The sequence below is a fragment of the Rhinopithecus roxellana genome, chromosome 1, assembly GCF_007565055.1.
Source record: "Rhinopithecus roxellana isolate Shanxi Qingling chromosome 1, ASM756505v1, whole genome shotgun sequence".
In the NCBI taxonomy this organism is placed as follows: Eukaryota; Metazoa; Chordata; class Mammalia; order Primates; family Cercopithecidae; genus Rhinopithecus; species Rhinopithecus roxellana.
In genome coordinates this window covers 179,248,232-179,270,377 of record NC_044549.1, presented here as the reverse complement: position 1 = coordinate 179,270,377, position 22,146 = coordinate 179,248,232, and the positions used below count along the sequence as shown (strand labels likewise).

Sequence of the window (22,146 nt, the reverse complement as noted above, 5' to 3'; positions counted from 1 at the left end):
ATCCATGAATAATATTTATTATAATTTATAATAAAGTCAGGTGATAAGGTGTCCCCTTGAACCTCACAGTGCAAGTGAAGGAACACAAACCACATAGCCACATGACTGGCATAGTATCAGCATCTCTGTGAGAAGAAGCAGAGGGAAGCAATGGAGTGATCAAGGGACATGACAACAGAAGAACCTCAAACTATCCACAGTGGGCCAATCTAAGGATAGCAATTAAACCCAGCAGGGGTTCTGCCCAATCCAAAAGCAGGATGAATGCAAGAAATCCCAAGATAAGGCTTAAAGCAGCTGGAGTAAAACAGTTCAGGGCTGTCCAAAAGAATTTATTGAGGCCGGGCGCGGTGGCTCAAGCCTGTAATCCCAGCACTTTGGGAGGCTGAGATGGGCGGATCACGAGGTCAGGAGATCAAGACCATCCTGGCGAACACGGTGAAACCCTGTCTCTACTAAAAAAAAAATACAAAAAACTACCCGGGCAAGGTGGTGGGCACCTGTAATCCCAGCTACTCGGGAGGCTGAGGCAGGAGAATGGCATGAACCCAGGAGGTGGAGCTTGCAGTGAGCTGAGATCCGGCCACTGCACTCCAGACTGGGCGACAGAGCAAGACTCCGTCTCAAAAAAAAAAAAAAAAAAGAATTTATTGAACTCATGGAAATGTTCTTATTTCTACAAACAATAGCCACCAGCCACATTTGGCTTTTGAGCACTGAAAATGTGGCTAGCGTGACTGATGAGCTGAATTTTTTAAAGAATATTTAAAAAGAAAAGTGAACTCATTTCTTTTATCATATTCTAATATACTGTCACATTTTAGGGAAGACGACCCATAAAATTATAGACAAAACAAGGTTTCGGTGCATTTTCTCCTGTTCATACCAGCTCTTTCTAATTACTTTCCTCCACAACTGAGCTTTACAATGTTTCAAGGAAGATTATCAAATCTCTCTCCACTGTAGTGGTCCCATGTCCTCCATATCATAAGAATGTGGCTAATGGAGGAAAAAGATCAAAACCAGTGAGTGAGGAGGACAAAGAGACCACAGGGTGGCAGAAGAGAAAAACTGACCAAAAGTCAAAGCTTCTTTGCATCTTTAGCTGTTCTTGAGGTCACAGTTACAGATTCTACGCAAACCATACAACTTGGGAAAGGATGTGGACAGTGTTCGGAGTTGGGGTAGGGAGGGAGGTTGGCAATGGAAACAATGATCAAAACATCCTTACATTACCAACGGTTATTCACTCAGCCACTCCATCAAGACCGAATATGGCAACAGCCAGCACTGCTCATGGGGCATCAACTGCTTCATACTTTGACCGAATTGCTATGTTCCAATTGCTTTAATAATTTTATATCGTCTCCGGAGGCTCTTTTATGATGGACAGAACATTAAAAGTAGTAGAACGTGCCAGGTTAATAGAAGACCTACCTATCTTCCTCCTTTGGTCTTCACCAATCTTCTCCCTCTTGTCAGTTTTCTATAGCCCAGCTGGCATCATAATAAGACTGATTCCCCTGGTAGATTGATTGCTCTTTGCAAATATTCTTTTTCCCTTCCCCCATGGGGGGAATTGGCACAGGACCTGCTTCAGTCAACGGAATATGGGTGGATACAAAGTGTGTCACAACTGAGTGGAGGATCTAAAGGCAGACATATACTCTCTCTCTAGCACTGTATTGTCCATGTTAGCTCAGGGCATAACCTGTGTCCTGGAGCTGGGAAAACCATGGATCAGACCAGGACTGCAACTTGGAACAGAAACTCAGTTAATCTGCAGTCCTCATGTAATGCCAAAAATAAATATACGAAGTAACTGAGAGTTTTTTGGAGTTCTTTGTTACAGCAGCAAAGCTGACTGATACATCATTCCTCTGCTTAACAGCCTTTAGCAGTTTCTTATACTCCAGAAGAGTACAAGCTTCTTATCATAATTACATGGGTCATTCACCATCTGACCCCTGCCCACCCTTCAGTCAAATGTACCAGAACTCCCCTCTTTGCCACACACACACTTTGTCCTACAGCTAATCAGAGGACTCTGAGCTTTCTCATACTTCCATGTCCTTTCATACCTTTTCTCAGAGTCTTTCAGGAGTCAGAGAAGGTCCAAGTCATTTGTAACTACTTTTAAATTCCCAGTATATTTTTTAAATGAATAAATACCACAATAAAAGTTTCAAAATTGGAGGTATATCTGAAATTTTGGCATTAAATAAATAAATACCTTTAACATATACCACCTCATTTGGAGATAACTTTAAACATATACATTTGAAGCCCTTTGTGAATGAGAAGGCCCTGGCCAAATGGTTCTTCTGGCCAGCCACTTTCTTTCCCTACATAGTTCCCTCCCTCTTCTCCCAGTGGGCACCCCTCATTTTTGGTCATTGCCATTGGGTCTTTTTACCTGAAATACATTTGCCAAACTCTTATCCATTTTTTCCCCATCCTGAGCAGGAATCATGCACTCTCTAAGACTGTAGCTGATGCTCTCTACCCCTATCCCCAGCTGTCAATCACTCTCCGCTTTATATATCAGAACATGTATTGTACTATAACAGTATACAGCAATTTGTTTACATGTTTATCATTCCTTTGAGGACAGAAACCTTGATGTCTTCACGTCTCTTCCTTTCTGCAAATACTACCCTAGGGGCAAGAAAGAGTAAGGCTAAAGGTATGAGCTGTTCTGGTACACCACCTTTCTGAGGTAGGAGGAGAAGCCCTAATTTACAAATTTCCATGGTATAAATACCATGGTTGTTTTCAAGTTACTAATGTGACATCAGTGAACACTGACTTGAGAAGAATTGTAGATAATTGGGTCTTATGAGCTGGTATGAGCTCCAGCATACCACTGAATCATGGGAGTGATAGAAAGATAAGGCTGGAGTCAGATGGTCCAGTGCTGGGGCAGACGTTGGGGTGGGGGTTGGGAGAAAGAAGGCAAGGTCAGGAGGAGTGAAAGAAGAGTTCTGAGGCACATGGAAAAGTTGCTGGTCTGGAAGTTCTCAGCTGTGGTCCAGGTTCTTGGGTTCTACCCACCAAACAGACCAGCAAGTAGAGTGCCAGATTGCTCTCCCAGCACAAGCCTCTTCTCTTAAGCAATTTATTGAGCCTTTTGACATAAAGAAAACGAACACTGCCAGATTGTCATATGGAGGCCTAGATTAGAGGCTACTTCTCAACTCCTGCCTGCTGCTCTCCTGATGAAGTCCTGCTCCAGTCACCACTGCTGCATAAAAAACCACCCAAACCTTAGTACCTTAAAACAACAATAATCAGTCATTTTGATTACAAATCTTTTTGGTCAGAGACTGACAGGGAAGCCTTGAATCTGCTCCCCATAGCATCTGCTGGTGATGTTCAACTGAGGCTTAAGGATCCACTTCCAAGATGGCTCACGCACATGACTGGCCAATCAATGCTGGCTATCAGCTGGAAGCTCAGTGGGGGTAAAGATCAAAGGCCTTGGTTCCTCTCAATGTGGCCCTTTCCATGTTGGCCTCTCTATGTGCCACTCAGGCTTCCTCACAACAGGGTAGTTGGGTTCCAAGAACAAGAATTTCAAGAGAACCAAGCAAAATCTATGTTGCTTTTATTATCTAGATTCAGAAGTCACATAGCATCAATTTTGCCATAATCACAGCCTTACCCAAATTAAAGGTGAGGGAATACAGACCCCAACTCTCAATAAGAGTGTGTCAACATCACATTATAAAAAGAACATGTGAAAAGTGATATGTTATGATGGCCATTTTTGGAAAATACAATCTGCCACATGCCCCTATGGATCATGGGCCATTTTACCTTATGCTCCCATACAAAGAGGTCTCTTTCCTCAGAAACCCAGGCCCTGCCCAGGCTCTCATGGCCACACTCTTTCCTCGCCCCTGATGCTCCTTGCTACAAAGTGCCCAATCCTGGAATTTGAAAGATTCAACCCCAATTTGACTTCCTATAGAAAGATTAGTCTCAACTAGGGATTCCAAGACTTAAATTTAAAAAGCAACTTAAACAATGAAGTGTAGTGATAAGATTTAATACTTGCCAAATAAATTTGCATGTTTGAAATAAGAACTTGTTAACACAAGCAAATTTTTCTTTTAGTAAGAGGAATGAAAGAAAATTCTGAGCTAAGCCTCCCTCTCCAAGTCTCCCACAGAATTAACAAGAGTATATAAATTTGCCACATCATTTATTAATGACTTAAATCTGCTTGGTCTTCTATAATCTTCTTATACTTATATATTAATATTTTTCTAGATTCAGGAAGTTCTCTGTTATTATTCCTTCCAATAAACTTCTTACTCCTATTTCTTTCTCCACTTCCTCTTTAAGGCCAGTAACTCTTAGACTTGCCTTTTGAAGCTACTTTCCAGATCTTGTAGATGGGCTTCATTCTTTTTTTTTTTTTCTTTTTTCTCTTATTTCAGAGCTCTGCGTATTTTCCAATATCCTGTCTTCAAGCTTACTAATTCTTTCTTCTACTTGATCAATTATGCTATTAAGAGATGCTGATGCCTTCTCCAGTCAATTGGATTTCTCAAGTCCAGAACTTCTGCTTGATTCTTTTTAATTATTTCACTGTCTTTGTTAAATTTATCTGATAGAATTCTGAATTCCTTCTCTGTGTTATCTTGAATTTTGTTGAGTTTCCTCAAAACAGCTATTTTGAATTATCTGTCTGAAAGGTTGCATTTCTCTGTTTCTCCAGGATTGGTGCCTAGTGCCTTATTTAGTTAGTTAGGTAAAGTCATGTTTTCCTGGTTGGTCTTGACACTTGTGAATGTTCATCAGTGCCTGGGCATTGAAGAGTTAGGTATTTATTGTAGTATTCACCGTCTGGGCTTGTTTGTACCCATCCTCTTTAGGAAGGCTTTCCAGGTATTTGAAAATACTTGGGTGTTGTGATCTAAGCTACATTTGCATTGGGGCTACCCCAAGCCCAGTAACACTGTAGTTCTTACAGACTTGTAGAGGTACCACACCTTGGTGGTCTTAGATAACATGCAGAATAATTCTTTGGATTACAAGGCAAAGACTCTTGTTCTCTTTGCTTACTTTCTCCCAAACAAACGGAGTATTGTTTGTATCAACAAACAGAGTATCAACTCTGTATTGAGTTGCCTGGAACTGAAGGTAGGGTGACACAAGCACTCCTTTGGTCAACACTACCTGAAGCCAGCATGGCACCCTGTAACCACTTCCTATTACCTATGTTCACTCAAGGCCCTGGGGCTCTACAATCAGCAGATGATGAAGCCAGCCAGGTCTGTGTCCCTCCCTTGAGGGGTGTGAGTTTCCTAGGTTCTGGGCAGGTCCAGAGATGCTCTCCCGGAGCCAGGGACTAGAGTTAAAAACCTTAGAAATCTGCATGGTGTTCTATTCTACTGTGGCTGTGCTGGCACTCAAGCCACATGACACAGTCCTTCCCACTCTTCCCTCCCCTTTCTATGTGCAGAAGAGCTTCACTCCATGGCCACCACCACTACAGGCCTATAGGGAATATTCCCAGGCTACCACTGATGCTCAATTAAGGCCTAAGGACTCTTCCTTCAGCTTGTGGTGAATACCACCAGGCCTGGAACTCATCCCTCAGGGCAGTGGCTCCCCTCTGGCCCAGGGAAGGTCCAGAAATGCTATCCAAGAGCTAAGAAATGGAATCAGGGACTCCAAGATCTCACTTGGTCCTCTACACCACTGTGGTTGAGCTGTTACTTGGTTTTTGGTTCTTATGAAGGTGATTCCTCTGTGTAGACAGTTGTAAAACTTGGTCTTCCTCAAAGGATAAATGCTTGAGGGGAAAGATACCACATTTTCTATGATGTGATTATTCTGAATTGCATCCCTATATCAAAATATTTCATGTACCCCATAAATATATACATCTACTGTGTACCCACAAGAATTAAAAATTTAATTTTTTTTAAAACCTGGTGTTCCTGGGGAGGGCCATGATCAGTGGGGTCCTTATTCAGCCATCTTGTACTGTCACTCCTCCATCAATATCAATTTAACAAGGATTCATTAGCTGTGTTATTAACCTTTTTAAAATTCATCAGGCCAAATTAGTACTATCTGCAGAGTTTGTATCAACCATTTCATTCTAGTCATTGAAAAAAATATATTAACGCTCAAATATACTTCACCTGACTGCAATGTTTTCTTACCCAAGCTTCTATTGGATGAAAAAACTGACTCCAGTGCTTATTCCCTAGGAAAGCACTCCCTAGTCAATAGCTTCCTTCTGAACCCATATAAGAACTTCCCAGGCCATGGGCAATGAAAAAAAATGAATTCTTTTGCTCCAGAGCTTTCTTCACTAAGAGGGAGCTGATGAAGCTGTTGGCTGCCAGCTACTAGATGGCCCCATTTTAGTTACGGGAAATGCTGCCAAGTTGGACTGTATTTCTCAAAAAAAATAGGCTGTTGTCCCCATCCCTTCCCTGACCATCCTGGAAATGTTCTTCTGTGAGAATACTTTCTTGGTCCTGGCAGGTCAGGCAGGTGCTGGTTCTTCTCTATTTTCTTCTACCCATAGCTAATCCTTGTCTGATACTTCGGCCGCAAGATCACAAGAGCCTGAGTCCAATGTTGGGCATGAACTAGACTCCTTCTCTGTCCGCTACCCAACCAACCTCCACACCCAATCTCCAAGAAAAACCCTGAGAGCTTCACAGTACACTCTGGATGTTGTCACTATTCCCACCACTGTTCCCTTTACTTAAATCACTCAAAGAATATGGGGGTTACAAGATCAAAGAGCCATCTAGTTGGCTTCTCACAACAAAGTACACAAGACCAACAGTGAAATATTGTTTTCTTTCTGTTTAATTGCAGTACCATTATTCAAATAATATTGTCCTTTATTTGTTTCTCTTACCAAAATAACATACTCTAACTATTCACAGTTTAAATCAATTTAATGAGCTGGCCTAGGAACCCAACTCATATTTGTATTTCTCCTGTGGGTACAAGAGTATTCAACAATTGCTTATACAAATCAGCTGTGAACAAAGCATTGTCCTCAGTAAACCTAATTATCCTAACTTTGCAAATCACTTTATAAACTTTTGGAACCTAACCCACTTTTAGGAGAAGGACTTCCTGTACTGAATGCTATAAATAAATGAAGCTGGAAAAGTTTAACAGATTTCAGAATGAAGATAATGTTACATATGAGCAAACATTAACAGATGAAAACATAATTAGTATTAGGCCAATTCTCCTTTAAGCAAATTCTCCTTTAAGCATTATAAATATAATATGTACAGCTATTAGTGCTAAAATAAAACACTTGTCAATTATTCATAAGTGTTTCCAATTCTAAAACAAAAAATTCCACAATAAACAGATGCTACACACTGAGATTCAGAGACAGGTTCTCGACCTCCTTCAATCTAATTTTTCTAAGAGTGTCTACTAAAGATTACTCATCACATGTATGTATCTGCCACTATAATTAATAGTTATCTTATTCTTCCCATTTTAGGTTTGGCAATAGAAATTTCATTACCAGATAAGCCCACTTTGATTCTGATACAACCAAGGTAATTACTAAATCCATAATAAGGTGGTTACTTGGGGTCAGGATGATGATGAATCCTAAGCTTGTACTTGCTGAAAAGTTAATAATCTCTGCAAGGAGAGCTAACCTAAAGCTCTGAGAAACACATTAAAATCCTTCAGCATTTGTTATATTTTGGAGGTTTTGGTTGTTTTTTTTTCTTTAGTCAGACATTTTTGTAATCCTAAACTACAGCAATACTGTCTGATATCCCATAATTCTCCATTATAGTAATAGTAAGAGCAGGAGCAATTTTTTTAAAAAAGAAATAACACTGACATAACTGAGACAAATACTCTATGCTTTCCTTTCCTCTCCGTGGGTTCTTTGCTTTCATCTTCTAGAAGACATTCATCTGATCTGGAAAGCAGATACAGATGCCCGTCAAAAGGAGCCAGTTTGTTACATATAATTCCAAAAACTTAAATGATAGGCTTTGTAAATTAATTTACTCTTAATTCAGATGACATAATATCTTCCTGAGATACCACATAACCTTAAACTATAAAGATATATATTTGAGTCTATTTAAAAATGTCTATAATATTAATTTTTAAAATTAGATGTAAAGAGATATATAGGTACATAATTGAAATTCAATCTGAAGCAAAGCCCGAAACTGATTTCTCAAACTAGAGAAAGGGACTCCAAAAGAAGCAAGATTTCTCCTGATAGGTAGGAATCCTATCACTTTTGCTTTATACCTAAGGGATGTTACATAGTTCTGGGCAAATAGTAGATGTTCAATAAAGCAAAATTTAAAGGAACTCATTAGTTATTCCTCTAAAAATACCTTTGTGATGTTTGGTTCTGTTTGGTTTGGATTTTCCTTTTCTTTTGGATGTGGTAGTTAAGTGGGTTAGAAGGAAAGAAGAGAGAAGATGATAGGTGAATTGGAAAAGACTTCCAGGGCAGAAGTAAGCCAATGATTTAAAAAAAAAAAAAAAAACAAAAAAAAAAAAAAAAAAAAACCTGTCAATAATTTAGAAATGAACAATTGCAAGACTGAATTGAAAGGACAGGATTTGTGGGGAACTGCCACACCTAGACCTAATCTTGACAATGTTCTTTCCCATTTGGTAGGCACGAGAACAAGGAACAGATAACGACCCTTGTGAAAATCCTAAGCAATATGCCCTGTTGTGGTTCACTTTTCCCTAACCAGAGAAAACGTAATTTTCTACTTTGTCTTCTTTAGAAGAGTGAAGTGAGCACATCTTTTGCACTGCTTATCTTTGAAAGCTCAGAACTATTTGTTGATTTGTATACAATAATTATTTACTTAATTAACTAGCCCTCAGCTAGATTGTTCTTTCAGTCCTTAACAAGCAGAAAAGTATATATTAAGTTTCCTCTTCAAAGGAAAAGAAATAGGACCTATTGCTTACACTAGAACATACTGAACACAGTTTTCCACATGGCTTCTGCAGTGAGATTTCACCTAGTTCCATAACAAGGAAGGAGAAATTACTTTGATACAAGAGCTCAGAGAAATGGAGACATCGCAGATGTATCTATCACTGAAAATCCAGAAATTTTAAAATTTAGTTTATCCTAGTCCAGGCACGGTGGCTGACACCTGTAATCCCAGTACTTTGGGAGGCTGAGGCGGGCAGATCATGACATCAGGAGATCGAGACCATCCTGGCTAACACAGTGAAACCCTATTTCTACTAAAAATACAAAAAAATTAGCCAGGCATGGTGGCGGGCACCTGTAGTCCCAGCTACTTGGGAGGCTGAGGCAGGAGAATTGCTTCAACCCAAAAGGCGGAGCGTGCAGTGAGCCGAGATCATGCCATTGCACTCCAGCCTGGGCGACAGAGCGAGAATCGGTCTCAAAAAAAAAAAAAAAAAAAAAAAATAGTTTGTCCTTAAAGCCAGTATCTTTAGTAAAATTCTTAAAAGTAACAAAAAGAAAAAATATATAGAAAATCTGTACATTCCCCACAGAGATTGAAGTTAATCTTAAAATAGAATAAGGACAGTACTTAGGGTTACAAATACTTTATTTAATAGGTTAACAGAAGTGTATTAAAATTTAATGCTTACGGTATATTAAGAACTTTCCCTTGTGATTCAGGAACTAAAAATCCAAAACCAACCAATTAATCAATGAATAAAGAGAATTTCTGAAACTAGTTTAATGAAATATATCAAGCTCTAAATGCAAAAGACCTTCTTTTACTCTGGTCACAGAAATATTCACATCAAAGGGATAAAGTGAACGTATGCAGCAAGCAAATGAGCTGAAAGACAAATGTACCATTCTTTTAGGACAGCAGATGAAGAGTCTAGCCCACTAGCCCACTCACCAGATGTCCGACTTTGTGTCATAGCCTTGGTGTTTCAGAGCCTCAGGACTCATATAATGGGGAGTTCCGGTTAAAGTTGTGGCCAGGTCACAGGATCCCATTAGGAGTCGAGAAACTCCAAAATCTCCTTGAAAAAATAATTAATTTTTATGAATACTTTAAGCCAACAGAAAATTAGCCTTGGAAATTAACAACTGAATGAGTGCCTAATTTGACCATTTTATTATGCAATGCTTCATAGTAGTTTAACAGGAAAGAGAAGTAATATATCTTAAATTACACAACACTGGTAAATAGCTTTAAAAACGTAAGTTTTATAGGAGAAGGAAGACTTAGAGCCAGGAAAGTGAATTATGTAAGCTAAAATTCTTTACTTCTGGAATTATGGGAAACTAGACAATGTGATATAAAAAGCTATTTCAAGTCTGAATAATGGCAAACAGAATGATTTTGGAAAAGCTAAACAAGATGATATACAATTTCACCTGAGGGGGGAAGAATTTCTTCTTAAATTTACAATAAAGGAGAGTTTTAAAGAAAAGATCTGAGACTTTTTAAGAACATGACTATGACTATAAAAATTTGAATCTATCAGCTTTTTTATACTTGCCTAACTAGTTGCACGCTTTTATTCCTTCCTTCCCCAAGAACACCCTATATGATGATTAGATGATCTAGTAGCTGGTATGAGGAGAGGTACAGTTCTGAAGAACTAAAGGTTAATAAAGCCATTACATCAACATTTTAATTATCTATAACCGCTTATTGCTTGTGATGAAATAATATAAATGAGAAACCCGTAGTAACTAATCAAACCAGTAAAAAGACTCTAATAACTTGTAAAGTGCCTGGCATGACACAGGGAACTCAAAGTATATTTGAAAATCTATCAAATATGTGGTAAATTTGTATACCTCAATTTATATCAGATACTCAGAAACAAAATAATTAGGTTTTGTTGGGCCCATCAGGTAAGAAACCTGGGAAATTTAGTGTTCGTTTCAGCAGCACACATACTTAAAAATTGGAGAAATTTAAATAAACCAATGATTACTCTAACACTTCCATGTACCATTTATTTAAATTTGATATGATAATATCTAGAATATACTGTTCTGTGTTTTTGGAATTCATACCTTTTAAAATCTTACCAATTTTAAGTAGATTATTTTTCAGAAATATATTCTTTGACTTTAAGTCTCGATGAAGTATCCTCCTACAAAAGGCAAAAAAGATACACAACTTCATGCAGAATATAAAATGTTTAAATCCCCACGTAAATAATATATATTATTGCATGTGATTTATACATAAATATATACTCCCATAGATATATCTTTCAATGTTTAAAAGCTACAAAGTCACAACACTTTCCAGTTTCTCTGTTTGAGGAAACAAAAGTTTTAAAATAAAGATTTTAAAGGGTGGGGAACATGTGGTTTGGAGAAAGGTGATATGCTTTCAACTATTTCAGTAGGCTATATTTTATTATGTTTTTGTAGCATAATCTACATAGTACTATATCCAGTAACCATATCCTCAATTGATAGACCAGTTTGTAATCTATTATTACCCAAATGTCCAAGTTTTGTATACTTGTGAAAATAAGAATGTTGTTGATGACATTTAAGAATAGGTAACATTTATTAAATCTGACTACAAGCCAGTACTGTAAATTATGTCAGTTAAGACCTTTATTTTATGGAATTATGAAGAACTAGAAAACTTGAAAATCTTTACATAAAAAACTAAAATGCTGAATAAAGTATACAAATATCTTCATATATGCACAGTTGAGCTCACATAAAAATGAGAAAAATTCCCTGGGAATTACTCAAAAAGAAAATGAAAGTCATTCTAGGCCATAAAACATTAACAAATTTGAAAGAAGAGAAATCATACCATTTCTGCTCTCACATCAAAATGGAATCAAACTGGAAATTAATAACAGAAAGAAAACTGGAAAATCACAAAATACAAAATATGTGAATATAAAACCACACACTTCTAAACAATGAAGAACAAATCTCAAGAGAAATTTTAAAATATTTTGAACTAAATGAAAATGAAAACACACTTTATCAAAATTTGTGCGATATAGCAAAAGCAGTGCTTAGAGGGAAATGTATAGCATTTAATGTATATATTAGAAAAAAAGGAAGATCTAAAATCAGTTATCTAAGCTTCCACCACAGAAAACTAGAAAAGAAAAGCAAATTAAATCCAAAGTAAGCAGAAATACTACAGTAGAAATAATAAAACTGAAAACAAGAGACCAATAAAGAATATCAATAAAAATAAAAGCTGGTTCTTTGAAAAGATCAATAAAATCAACCAGCCTCTAGCCAGCCTAACTAAAATAAAAATATAGAAGACAAAAACTATTAAAATCAAAAATGAAAGAGAGGGTGTCACTACAGATTCCGTGGACATTAAAAGAATAAAAAAGCAACACTATTAACAATCTATAACCACAAATTTGATAACATAGATTATAGAACCAATTCCTTCAAAGACACAAGCTGTCAAAAATCACACAAGAAGAAGCAGGCAATTGAATAGGCCCATCTTCATTAAATAAATTCAATCAATAATTAATAAGTTTCCAAATAAAAAACACCAGGCCCAGATGGGTTCACTGGCAAATTCTACCAAATATTTAAGGAAGAAATTACACTAAATATCTATAATCTCTTTCAGAAAATAAAAGCAGAGGAAATACTCCCTAACTCATTTTAAGATGTCAGCATCATCCCAATATTAAAACCAAACAAAGACATTACAAGAAAAGAAAACTAAAAACCAGTATCTCTGATGAATGTAGATGCAAAAATCCTCAATGAAATATTAGCAAATCAAACCCAACATTGATTTGGCCAGGTGCGGTGGCCCATTCCTGTGGTCCAAGCACTTTGGGAGGCCGAGGTGGGCAGATCACCTGAGGTCAGGAGTTTGAAACCAGCCTGGCCAACATGATGAAACTCCATCTCTACTAAAAATACAAAAGTTAGCTGGGTGTGGTGGCGGGCGCCTGTAATCCCAGCTACTTGTGAGGCTGAGGCAGGAGAATCGCTTGAACCTGGGAGACAGAGGCAGCAGTGAGCTGAGATCACCCCACTGCACTCCAGCCTGGATGACAGAGCGAGATGCTGTCTAAAAAATATACATATTATACACCACAACCAAGTGGGATTTATACTAGGTATGCAAAGCTGCTTTAACATTTGAAAGTCAATTAATGTAATCCATCACATCAACAGAATAAAGAAGAAAAATCACATGAAAATATCAATAGATGCAGAAAAAGCAATTGACAAAATCCAATACCCATTCATGACAATAACTCTGATAAACTAGAAATAGGGAATATTTACAACAAACCTACAGCTAACATCACACTTTACAATGAGAACCCTGAAGTTTTTCTCCTGATATCAGGAACAAGGGAAAAATGTCCCCTCTAATCATTTATTTTCAACATTATACTGAAAGTCCTAGCTAATTAAGTACAACAAGAAAAAGAAGTGCAAAAGGTCTAGAGATGGAAAAAGAAAAAACAGACTCTCTCTGTTCACAGATGACATGATCATCTAAGTAGAAAATCCAAAAGAATCAATTAAGAAAACCTCCTGGAATTAAGAAGTAATTGTAGCAATGTTGCAGAATACAAGATTGATATACAAAAATCAATTGCTTTCATATATACCAGCAATGAACAAGTAGAATTTGACATTAAAATTAAAATATACTTACATTAGTACCCCCAAAATGAAACACTTAGGTATAAATCTAATAAAATAGGTACGAGACCTATATGAGGAAAACTACACAACTGTAATGAAAAAAAAAAAAATCAAAGAAGAACTAAATAAATGGAAAAATAATCCATGTTCATGGATGGGTAGACTCAATATTGTCAAGATATGGATTCTTTCCAAATTGATCAATAGATGCAATGTAACCCCAATCAAAATCCCAGGAAGTTATTTTGTAGACATTGATAAACAGATTCTAAAATTCGTATGGAAAGGCAAAAGACCTATATTTGGTCATTTGAAGGAGAACAACAATGTTGGGGGACTGATACTACCTGATGTGAAGACTTTCTATAAAGTACAGTAATTAAGACAGTATGGTATTGGGGAGAAAAAAAAAAGACCAATAAAACCAGAATAGAGAGCCCAGAAATAAAATTGCATGAATACAGTCAACTGATCTTTGACAGAGAAGCAAAGGCAATGCAATGGAACACAGTTGAAACAACTGGGCATTCATATACAATAGACGAATCTAGACACAGACCTTATAGCCTGTGCAAAAATTAACTCAAAAATGAATCACAGGCCTAAAAAATGTAAAACGTAAAACTATAAAACTGCTAGAAAATAATACGTGATAAAATCTAGATGATTTTAAGTTTGGTGATAAATTTTAAAATAGAACACCAAAGGCACAATTCATGAAGTAATTGATAAGCTAGACATTATTAAAATAAAAAATTCCTGCTCTGCAAGAAAACACTGTCAAGAGAATAAAAAGATAAGCCACAGACTGGGAGAAAAGATTTGCAAAAGACATATCTGATAAAAAGATTGTTGGCCGGGCGCAGTGGCTCATGCCATGTAATCCGAGCACTTTGGGAGGCTGAGGCAGGCAGATCACAAGGTCAGGAGATCGAGACCATCCTGGCTAACGTGGTGAAACCCTGTATCTACTAAAAATACAAAAATAAAATTAGCCAGGTATGGTGGCGGGCACCTGTAGTCCCAGCTACTTGGGAGGCTGAGGCAGGAGAATGGCATGAACCCGGGAGGTGGAGCTTGCAGTGAGCCAAGATTGTGACACTGCACTCCAGCCTGGGTGACAGAGACAGACTCAGTCTCAAAAAAAAAAAAAGACTGTTATCCAAAATATACAAAGAACTATTAAAACTCAACAACAAGAAAGCAATCTGGTTTTAAAATGGGCCAAAGACCTTAACAGACACCTCACAAAAGATGATATTCAAACGGCAAATAAACCTGAAAAGATGTTCCACATCATATGTCATCAGAGAAATGCAAATTAAAACAACAATGAAGTACCACTACACACCTATTAGAATGGCCCAAATCCAGACACTGACAACACCAAATGCTCACAAGGATGTAGAATAACAAAAACTCTCATTCACTGCTAGTAGGAATACAAAGTGGTTCAGCCACTTTGGAAGACAGTTTGGCAGTTTCTTACAAAATGATACAAATGCTTACCACATAATCCAGCAATCATGTTCCTCGGTATTTATTCAAATGAATTAAAAACTATGTCCACACAAAAACCTGCACAATGGTGTTTATAGCAGCTTTATTCATAATTGCCAAAACTTGAAAGCAACAAAAACGTCCTCCAGTAGGTGAATGGTTAAATAAACCGTGGTACATTCACACAATAGAATATTATTTAGTGCTAAGAAGATATGAGCTATTAAGGCATGAAAAGACATAGAGGAAACTTAAATGCATACTACTAAGTAAAAGAAGTCAGTCTGAGAAATCCATATATGTTTCCAGCTATATGACAATCTAGAAAATGTTAAACTATGGAGACAACAAAAAGATAAGTGGTTGCCAAGGTTTAAGAGGGAGGGAAGAATGAGTAAGGAGAGCACAGATAATTTTTAGGGTCATGCAACAACTTTATGGTACTAAAATGATGGTTACATGTCACACATGTGCCCAAACTCAAAGAATGTACAGCACTAAGAATGAAGCCTAATGTAAACTATAGACTTTGACGATAATGATCTGTCAATTTAAGTTCATCTGTTATAACAAATGTATGGCTGGTAGCAATGCTGATAACAGGGGAGGCAATGCATGTGTGGGAGCAGGGGGTATAAGGGAAATCTCTGTACCTTCCACTCAATTTTGCTGTGAACCTAAAACTGCTTTAAAAAATAAAGTTTATTTAAATTTTTAATCACAGCTTTGAGTAGATTCAATAAATTTGGATTTCAGGGTCCACAAAGGAAGAGGTATCTTAGTAAAAAACTAAAGCTTTCAGCTGAAAGCTCTGAAAAACTTCTTCATAGAAATAAAGGTAAACAAAAAATAGACCAAACCTCCAAAAGCCTACAGCCTACAGTTAAACTATTTCAGTTCCTGATTAGATCAAGGTGATCTGCCCTAAATATAACTGTCAGGCAGAGAAAAAAAAAAATAAATAAACCCTTTCCAGAGAAAGATAATATCATCTAACATCTCTCAATATTTCACATATATTGTTCAGCATTCACTCAAAAACTACCAGGCACGCCAAAAGATAAGACCAAATGATTAAAAACCAAAGGAAAAAAAGAGATATAGAAACAAATACACAAGTGATCCACCTATTGAAATGATTGGACAAGGACTTGAAAATAACTGTGATTATATGTTCAAGAAAATAATTGACACAATGGAGAATTTCAATAGAGAGCTAGATTTTCTAGGAATCAAATGAAGATTCTAAAACTGAAACAAAATTTTACTAAAATTAAGAATTCAGTGCATATGTTTGAAATCAAATTAGACACAGCAGAAAAGAAGACTTAGAAACTGGCATAATGGTTAGTGAAAAATATTTCAACTGAGGTGCAAAAAGAAAAAAAGATTAAAAACAGAAAAGGCTGGGCACGGTGGCTCATGTCTGTAATGCGAGCTCTTTGGAAGGCTGAGGCAGGTGGATCACCTGAGGTCAGGAGTTCAAGACCAACCTGGCCAACATGGCGAAGCCCCATCTCTGCTAAAAGTACAAAAATTCACTGGGCATGGTGGCAGGCACTTGTAATCCCAGCTACTCAGGAGGCTGAGAAAAGATAATTGCTTGAACATGGGAGGTGGAGGTTGCAGTGAGCCAAGATCATGCCACTGCACTCCAGCCTGGGCAACAAGAGTGAGACTCTGTCTCAAAAAAAAAAAAAAAAAAAAAAAGAAAAAGAAAAAGAAAAGAAAAAGAAATAAAGAAAAAGAAAACATAGAAAAGAGTATAAGAGACATCTGAAATATGGGCTTAAAGTTCTAATATATATATAAATGGATTCCTAAAAGGAGTGCATAGCAACGAAGAGCAGAATGTGAGTGATGGTCCAACATACGTCTATAAGCACTGTGAAAGGAAAACAGGGGTGAAGCAAAATTCAAAGAGAGAATGACTAGGTATTTTCAGAATTTAGAAGGACACGAATTCACAAGTTCAGAAGCAAAACAAATCTCAAGCAGAATTAAAAAAAAAAAATCCGCAAGTACACATAACCCTGTAATATTGGAAAACACCAAGGACAAAGAAGATGTTGAAAATCAAGTGAAAGAAAAGATATTACCTTAATAAGAACGTCTGTTAGATGGAAAGTGACTTCTCAACATCAATAACAGAATCCAGAAGACAGTGAGATAATATTTTCAAAATGTCAGATAAGATATCTGTCCATCTGGAATTTCATTTTTAATAACAGCTAAATAATAATACATATTTAGCTGAAATAGTAGTTAAACTATTATAAAAGAATGAGGAAAAAAATAAAAACATTTTCAAAGAAACAAGCAAAGAAACTGAGTGTTTACCATTCACATAACTTAAGGATTTCTTTTAGGGAGAGAAAAACATGACCACAGAAGGAAGACATGGGGTGGAAGACGTGGTGAACTAAGAGATTGACAAAAGTGGGGAAATCTAAACTAGTTTTGGCTTATAAGCCAATAATAATGGTAGCACTAATTAATAATTTGTGGGGTATATAAAGAAAGTAGAACTGAAATCCTGAATAAAAATAATGGAAAAGAAGGACACAATTGGAGTCAAAGTCTTTAAGGAGAAATTGACTGCAGTGTATCTACCCCCCTGCTTAAACAGGAGAACCCAGTCTGGGAGCAGTATTCTTGAGCCTTAGGTCAGAAATGGGGTTGTGACTTTACAAAATGAAAATCTGTCCTTTAAACACCAACTTAAGTCCTTCAGTGGCTCTGCACTGCTTCTGGAATAGAGTCTACAGTCTGCTAGAGATTTCAAGATCTGGCCCTACCAATGCTTCTGGCAGCCTTAGCAAATGCTTGAGCCACATTTCTATTAATATCATCTCTTCTTCTTCACAGTTCTTCAATCACAGTAGATGCTCAAGAAATGCATATTGGTTTTTAAAACACCATCCTTGGTACAAAGATGAATACTCTCTAGTGGGACTCATTCATTAATCAAAAAAATAATTATTGAGTGCCAACTAGATGTTATGTGCTATACTATATAATGTGACAGATATAAAGATTCACAAGACAGGGCTAAGTATCTCATAATGCTTACACTCAGGTTAGAGAGTTTTTTAAGTACACCAGCAACTGTAACAGATGGCAGAAGGGAAACCTAACCATTGTCACTTTACTAAAGAATTATTTATAATTGTAAATAATTACCAATAAAGACATTCATCTGGTCATAAGGAAACATCTCTCTCAGTAAATGATCACTCTCAGGTACATGCCAACCAAATTAATATTACTATTATAAATTAAAACCAGAAATATCAATTATAAAAATAATTTTACCACTAGAATTAATGATAATACAAGTGTAACAAAGTTACCTTTGTAAAGTGTTCAGGCCTCAACCATCCAGCTTTATTCAATTATTGAATAAAGCTGCAAATTCTGACTAAGAACATTTTAAAGAAAAGTCACTCATAAAGATCATATAGTTTACTTTATAGGACACAAATGGGCAGAAACTCAACGGGGCCTATAAAATCATCATATAAAGTGAAGAACTGGATATGACAGTGAGAATTCTGCCAATTCAAATAATCTTTAGCCTCTTTAACCTTTCAGTGGATTAGAGAGGAATAAGTATGTTTCTAAGAATAGAGAGAAAAGAGAAGAGCAAAACTAGACAATGCAACACTAGGCCACTTCATCTTGAGGTCCATAACTCCAGATGTTATAATCCTAAGCACTATACTACTATCTTTTTACTATTATGCCCAATCTGGAGATGAGGAAATCAAGGCATAGAAAGGCCAAATAACTTGCCCAATGTTGTACAGCCTATTGGTTCAAACTTAGGTCTATTTGACTCTATAAACCACTATTCTCACGTAGGTCTGTTTATCTGCAAAAACTTTGCTATTCAATAACTATTTTCTACTGCCTTCTTACATTCCCACAATACCTAGACCTGTGCTGTACATGAATATGTTGCTGACTACTTACTGATTTAAAAAGAGAACAACAGTATTTACTAACTGTGTTAAATGAAATCTGGCTTTCTCTATGCCCACTCTTGGGGTTCTCTTGGTATGGCAGGAACTGTTAAACGCCTACCCATAACCATTCTCCTCCTCTTCTCCCTTGACACCAGAACCCATGAGCCTCTGGGGAGGCTCAGCCCTCCTCAGACCTGTTAGGTAAAGGAAGTGGGGGGAGTAGGGGGTGAATGCGGCAGGGGGATATGATTACTGAGTTAGATACAAAACTGGTTAATACCCAACAAGGCCATAAACCATCATCACCAGGGATATCTGTTTCATTAGACAAATTATTTGCATCTCTGCTGGACAAATATATTCGAGTGTGCCTCTGCTTCCACAGAGTTACAAAGTAGCCCAGATAATAGAAAGTTAAGGCCAGCACTGCAATGAAAAAAAAATCCACTAATATATTTTGTCTCTTCCATGTTTTTTGAAAATATTTTTAACACCAATGAGACATAAGGGAAGTCTGTTGGAATCTTGTAGGAAATATTTCCCTACTCTTGTAAAAGACAAAAAAGCAGGGGAGTGACATGCCATATGTCCCTTTTACCTTTTCTGGAGTTTGGTTACTGTTGTATGAAGGCGGAATATGTGGTCGTGTTACAGCCATCCTGGCAACCACAAGACAAGCCTGACTACAAAAACCAACCACACTGAGAATGGTGGAATAAAGAGAAAGAACTAGAACCCCAGATAATACTGCCAAGCCACCCAAGTTAACCGGCTCTAGAACAACTCACTTTGGAGACTTCTTGTTAGGCAAGGTAATAAATTTTCTCTACTCTTTAATCTGCTGCTGTTATTTGCAATTAAGAGCATCTTAAGTTGATCACTTAGTTTCTACAGCTATTGATTCTAGGAAGCCAAAGAGATCACAGGTTTAGGATTTGGAATAGTGAGCTAAGGAGCCCACCAGACAACTTGGTGCTATAACTTTGGAATAAGTAAAACATTCCAAAGAAACTCACCTGATGACACCTAGACTAGACAAGCAGAAGATGAATCACAAGTAATAATACACTGATAGGCCTCTATAAATATATAAATTAGTAACTCATCAGTAGATACTTTAAGAATAAGGCATACAATATATTAGAAAGCAGTTATGAGAAGTAATTAGCTGGCACTGTGGTAATGGAACAATAAATTCTATGCAACAAACCAGGTATCAAGCTATTTGCTAAATATCTATTGAAAAATCATAATTGGCCAGGCATGGTGGCTCATGCCTGTAACCCCAGCACTTTGGGAAGCCGAGGTAGGCAGATCACAAGGTCAGGAGTTCAAGACCAGCCTGGCCAGCATGGTGAAACCCCATCTCTACTAAAAACACAAAAATTAGTCGGGCATGGTGGTGCATGCCTGTAATCCCAGCCACTTGGGAGGCTGAGGTAGGAGAATTGCTTGAACCTAGGAAGTGGAGGTTGTAGTGAGCTGAGATCATGCCACTACACTCCAGCCTGAGTGACACAGCGAGGCTCTGTTTCAGGAGAAAAAAAAAAATCATAACGTATTGGCTTAGCGGTTACAGTAAGCCAAAATGGGCCAGCATATTTTTGTCCCATGCTTGCTAATATCCTTTCCTTTGAAGTATATGAAAATGAAATCTAAGAAATAATAAGGTAACAGGCAATACAGACAGTTTATATGAAATCTTTCTTCTAAAATCCTCAACACAGTTCTCCATCTATTATCTCATGTGCACCATACCATATCTGTTCCAGTGGTGGGTCCTTCTCATTTCTATGTTTCATGATACCCAAGTGATATGGTTAAGATTTGCTGACAGTTTGTGGTTAAAATTCATGCTAAAGGCCGGGCGCGGTGGCTCAAGCCTGTAATCCCAGCACTTTGGGAGGCCGAGGTGGGCGGATCATGAGGTCAGGAGATCGAGACCATCCTGGCTAACACGGTGAAACCCCATCTCTACTAAAAATACAAAAAACTAGCCGGGCGAGGTGGCGGGCGCCTGTAGTCCCAGCTACTCGGGAGGCTGAGGCAGGAGAATGGCATAAACCCAGGAGGCGGAGCTTGCAGTGAGCCGAGATCACGCCACTGCACTCCAGCCTGGGTGACAGAGCAAGACTCCATCTCAAAAAAAAATAAAAAAATAAAATAAAATTCATGCTAAAAATCCCATCTCCATCTCCCCATCAGGCCATTCTTCCCCAGCATCCAGGGCCCATGTTAAGATGAAGAACAGTCTGTGGAGGTACAGAGAGCAGGCATTTCTCAGGCCTCCAGCCCAAGGTAGAACTGTGGAGAAGGTATGGACAATTCTCTTCACCTCCCCTCAAGCCCTTATATGAATAGTTTCTGAAACCCTCCCTGGAGGTCTATCTTTCATCTGGCAGGTTCTCAGGGTGGATCACAAACTCTTCTTGCCAAAGGTGCTGGCACAGCCAATGGATCCTTCGTGACGCACAACCTAGGCAAATCCCGTTACTGGTCTCTGCCATTTGGCCCCTGTCCTGGGTGCTGAGGCACCTGCCTTTCTTCATCTGTCTCATGTCCCCTCACTAACACAATGAGTCCTCTATATTACAAGTCAGAAGCAGGGTCAGGTCTTCCTCAAACTATTGGCCACTGCCAGCACATCAGGAGTGTGCCCACACCTGGCTCAGGGGTGAGTTTGCCTTGAAAAAGTGACTACACGATATCCTGAAGAGGTGAGGACCAGGAGAAAGCAGGAATCTCCAGTAACACCAAACACAACTTCTCTCTGCTTTTCCATCTTCAAATCTGGGGTAGGACACCTCCTTCCACAGTCATATTTACTGACTCAGATTTCCAAGTATGTCTCTTCCCTGGAAGCTTCACTACACTAAAAATGAGTTCTTAACACTGCCTTTCAGGGAACATTTTAGCCACTCTACCACAATACCTCACTGAGCTGGCTGGGAAATGCATGGGCAGTGAGGTGATGAGGAAGCCATCTTGGAGTAAGTGTCCCAGCCCTGTTCTCTCCTCCACTGGGAAAGCACCAAAATCGCA

General features: G+C 37.9%; 1 protein-coding gene across 1 annotated transcript in view; it reads right to left on the bottom strand.

The window, feature by feature from the left end:
- NEK11 (NIMA related kinase 11) overlaps positions 1 to 22,146 on the bottom strand; it is a 321,378-nt gene that overhangs the window by 217,166 nt on the left and 82,066 nt on the right. The window contains exons 5-6 of the mRNA XM_030933708.1: positions 11,045 to 11,109; positions 9,894 to 10,020 (exon numbers count right to left, since the gene is read on the bottom strand). Coding sequence (XP_030789568.1) covers positions 9,894 to 10,020; positions 11,045 to 11,109 — 192 coding nt within the window. The remainder of the gene's footprint in view (positions 1 to 9,893; positions 10,021 to 11,044; positions 11,110 to 22,146) is intronic.